The following is a 5,340-nucleotide window of genomic DNA, read 5'->3' on the forward strand; positions in this document are numbered from 1 at the left end:
CAACTTATATATATATACCAGATTGACTGTTATCCACTTATACATATATAAAATTGATTGTTATCTACTTGTATATATATGAGATTAACTGTAATTAGATTATATATATATCAGATCGATGATTATTGGCTTATATATATACCAGATTGATGATTATTGGCTTATATATATACCAGATTAATAATTATTAGCTTATATATATATCAGATTGGCTGTCATCCACTTATATATATATCAAACCGGCTGTCATCCACATATATATATAGCAGATCAGCTATTATCCACTTATATATATAGCAGATCAGCTGTCATTTACTTATATATATATCAGACCAGCTGTCATCTACTTATATATATAGCAGACCGGCTGTCATCCACTTATATATATAGCAGACCGGCTGTCATCCACTTATATATATAGCAGATCAGCTGTCATCCACATATATATATGGCAGATCAGCTATAATCAGCTTATATATATATAGCAGATCAGCTGTCATCAACTTATATATATAGTAGATCAGCTCTCATCCACTTATATATATAGCAGATCAGCCGTCATCCACTTATATATATAGCAGATCAGCTGTCATCCATTTATATATATAGCAGATCAGCTATAATCAGCTTATATATATATAGCAGATCAGCTGTCATCCACTTATATATATATCAGACCGGCTGTCATCCACTTATATATATATCAGACCAGCTGTCATCAACTTATATATATAGTAGATCAGCTCTCATCCACTTATATATATAGCAGATCAGCCGTCATCCATTTATATATATAGCAGATCAGCTGTCATCCACTTATATATATAGCAGATCAGCTGTCATCCATTTATATACATAGCAGATCAGCTATAATCAGCTTATATATATATAGCAGATCAGCTGTCATCCACTTATATATATATCAGACCGGCTGTCATCCACTTATATATATAGCAGATCAGCTGTCATCTACTTATATATATAGCAGATCAGCTGTCATCCATTTATATATATAGCAGATCAGCTATAATCAGCTTATATATATATAGCAGATCAGCTATAATCAGCTTATATATATATAGCAGACCGGCTGTCATCCACTTATATATATATCAGACTGGCTATCATCTACTTATATATATATCAGACCGGCTATCATCTACTTATATATATGCTAGATTAGCAGTTAACAGCTTATATATATGTCAGATTGACAGTCAACAGCTTATATATATGCCAGATTGGCAATCAATAGCTTATATATATGTCAGATCGGCGATCAACAACTTATATATATGCCAGATCGGTAGTCAACAGCTTATATATATGCCAGATCGGCAATCAACAGCTTATATATATGCCAGATCGGTAGTCAACAGCTTATATATATGCTAGATCGGCGATCAACAACTTATATATATGCCAGATTAGTGGTCAACAGCTTATATTTATCCTAGATCAACTATCAATAGCTTATATATATATGAGATCAGCTATAATTAGTTTATATATAGTGTCAATTAGTTATTATCAGCTTACATAATCTTGCATAATATTGCATAATTATATATAGGCACATATAAGAGAATTTAAACATATATAAAAATATAAAAAATAAAGTTTGTGTAACATACGTCATTATGCATATTCGCGTAATGTAAACAATACAATTGCATTGCTGAAAAAAATTGGTAACTTTTGGCTATACTTGTTATATAACGTGCATAATCATGCATAATCTTGCATAAATGATCTACGTAAACAATACCATTGAATTTGTGGGAAAAAATGACAAAAAATTGCTTTTTTCGCAAAAATTTCCTTTTTTGGTTAGTCTGAATGCACCTAGCGTGAGAAGTCTTGGCATTTTTAGTGTGGGAAGATAGGTTATATAAATAACAACTATGTAAAAGCTTGGCATGGAAAAACATTTAACTTTAATCTATCAAAAAGCCGTTCCGACAATAATTAAATATATCTCTTCTAATGAAAGTTCAAATTCTTACTAAGTAATAATTTTTTAATTTTTTTTGCTATATAAAGAAAATTTAGTAGTATAATATAAAAGTATCAAAATATGTAAAGAGCAAGTACAGAATTAATAAAAATTAATTTTCATATTTTTTTACTAATTTTCTTATAAAAATCAAAATATTATTATATAAATCAATAAAAAAATATATGAACAAGTCAACTTATTAATATTTATTATAATTTTAATGTATTTATATACTATATATATATATATAAAGATTATAAAAGAGTTGTGAATATATATAAAATTAAAGATTAAATATGATTAGAGTATGTAACTTATATTTGACGAGATGATTGGATATGACTTGGATATTGACAAGTGTGAATATATATAATGTGATAGATCTAATGGTATTGACTAATATCAGAGATAGATAAGATGTTATATGCTAATATTAGTAATAAATCAAATGTTATTGGCTAATATTGATTATATATTATATTTTATTAACTTATATAAGTAGTAAATTGGATGTGATAAATATATATATATAATATAAATTGACTGTTATTGATTTATATATATATCAGATCAGATATCCTTTATTTATATATATACTAGATCAGCAGTGTTCAGCTTATATATGTATAAGATTGACTGTTATCTACTTATATATATATCAGATTGGATATCATATGTTTATATATAGTGCAGATCATTTGTTATTAGCTTATATATATACCCAATTGGTAGTCAACAACTTATATATATACCCAATTGGCAGTCAACAGCTTATATATATACTAGATTAGCTAATATCAGCTTATATATGTATGAGATAGACTGTTAATAGTTTATATATATATAGCTGATTGGCGGTCAACAATTTATATATATACCAGATCAGCTATCATCAGCTTATATATATATAGCAGATCAGCTATAATCAGCTTATATATATATAGCAGACCGGCTGTCATCCACTTATATATATATCAGACCGGCTGTCATCCACTTATATATATAGCAGATCAGCTGTCATCTACTTATATATATAGCAAATCAGCTGTCATCCATTTATATATATAGCAGATCAGGTATCTCCTTATTTTATCCTATGGAGAGTTTGAATTTTGAAAACCCGTTGAGGTAGTGACAGGTTTTACTTTTGGTAAATTCAGTTAGAATTGTATTTGTTTATATCAATCAGAAATATTTTTTCTTGTACTTTTAAGATCTTTTAATGATATATATTTATTATTTTTATTATTATCTCTGAGTATTCAAGTTTCTAAAATATGAAGGGTTCTCACTTTTATATTCATCCATCAACTTCACAGCATCTGCGAGTGCTCTTTTTATAAGATCTGCCTTTGTTTGATCTAAGCCAGGAATTGTCTTCAAAGTTTGAAGACCTTCAAAGCCGTGATGCATCGTTGCAGAATAAGCTGCAATTTCGTCAAAGACATATACACCTCTATCTTCAGCAGTACCTCCACTCTCTAATTCCTCCTCTACTTCTTCCTCAACTTTGTTCTCGTTTGCATTTACAGCGTCTTGTCGGTTCAATAACACTCCTGCTATCTCCCATTGCTCGATGAAGCTGAATTTTGCCCCACAGTAATGCTTCAACAAATGTGAATGCTTGCATGGGATCTGGCGGGTCAGAAAGTTCGGGCAGGTGCAGCTTTGTATCAAGTCATTTGATATATTGACGGTATACCACTTATCTTCTGTTACGAAAGATCTTATTTGCCACTCACCATTGTAATCATCCATGCTGTTACCAGTCTCACCCAAAGGGTTGAGAATCATGGAAGGGAGCATGTCATTTTGGATTTTTGAAGCAACAAAAGAATTTCTTGCTAACTCATTATCAATGGGACCTATCTTACCATTGTTGAAGTGAATACGCTCAACCTCTTGTTCAAAATAGAACTCCACATCATTTGTCAAGATAAAAATTAGTCAATCCAATCTTCTGATGCGTGCACGACCAAAGTAGATTGTCTTGAGTTGATTGTGCCATGATTCTACATAGTTGTTTGTCACATATCTCTGATGTAGTTGGCTAATGTACGGGCGCCCCCATCTTTGCAACAATTCTTCGTTCTCAGTCCATTTCTTAAAATATTTCAAAAACTGAGGTTGATCCTGAACCATCAGTTTAAAATCTTCAATTGCTCTTAGGAACACGTCTTCGTTGGACTCAATGAGAATGTGTCTCAGGTAGTTCTTCAGTGCAGTCTTATAATTCCCAAGTTGTTCTGATGTATAAGAGGCATTAATTTTAATCTTGCTGTCAAGGTTGTGCTGCCAAGCGCGAAGAACATGAAAATCACAGTAGTGAATTGTAGCATGAGGTAATGCTTCTTTGATTGCATTAACCTCCATAATGCTACAGTCAATGGTAATATTCATTGGTACGAAGCTGCTCTTGATGCGAAGGTGGTCAAGCCAAAGTTTGATGGGTATGGCTGTCTGGTTGTTTGTCACCATGTATGCAACAGGGAATCCCTTTCCTGTTTGAGGATGGCGAGTGACCAAAGTATATAATACTTCGTCGCTTCTGGACGAAATGGAATGGGTGGCATCGAGACAAAAAGATTGCGAGATTCTCATGATTGAAACTTGCATTGGTGATTGAAATCCAAAGGCAAATTGTTTTTTACCGTCATTATAAACAGAAAGATTGATTTCAAAAATGCAATAGTTTTGTTCTGCTAGCTTTACATTTAACCAGATGGAAATAGATGCATTTTCATCAGAAGCAAACATATATAACAAAGTAGTCATCTATTTTATATATGAGTATTTATTTGATATATAAATATTAATTTAATACAAAAGCTCTGTTATATTCATTGACAAACCTTTCTCATTCTGTTGTAAATTTCTTCATAATTAGGCTTTCTAACGCCAACTCCCCAACTATCAATCTGTCTAAGAACTGAAATTCTTGTAATTCTACAGCTGCTGCCACTTTTCAACTGATCTTCAATAATCTTTATGACTTCAGAAGGCAAAGAAAGAGTTCTGACTTCGTCCCAGTCTCTAGGAACATGGTTTACATGTGCCCTTGTTTGGCAAAATGCAACAACATTGGGGTTGTCGAGATGCTGTATGATTTTTAAGGCAGCTGTACAAGAGCATGCCTTCATATCTTTCTGGGCAAAACGTAATTGGCGGTTTGTTATATATTGGCCAGCACGGTGGCATTTTTTAGTCTCTCCAAAAACTAAACCTTTTCCAGAATATTTATGCTTTTTATTCCATTTTGTTGAGCATAAGACATTGATTTGCTCCAGACACTTTTCCCATTCACTAGCTTTTACTAATATTGTCGAATTCAAAGGAAGCAT

At 31.6% G+C, this 5,340-nt stretch overlaps 1 protein-coding gene across 1 annotated transcript; it reads right to left on the minus strand.

The window, feature by feature from the left end:
• Positions 1-4,711: 4,711 nt before the first annotated feature.
• Positions 4,712-5,340, minus strand: PHYBLDRAFT_63300 (hypothetical protein; the record flags this gene model as incomplete). The annotated part of the gene is made up of 2 exons (XM_018441101.1): positions 4,712-4,774; positions 4,852-5,340. Coding segments are annotated over 2 exons (552 nt in total), but the record flags the coding sequence as incomplete, so codon positions are not given.

Source organism: Phycomyces blakesleeanus, assembly GCF_001638985.1.
Source record: "Phycomyces blakesleeanus NRRL 1555(-) unplaced genomic scaffold PHYBLscaffold_5, whole genome shotgun sequence".
Lineage (NCBI taxonomy): Eukaryota > Fungi > Mucoromycota > Mucoromycetes > Mucorales > Phycomycetaceae > Phycomyces > Phycomyces blakesleeanus.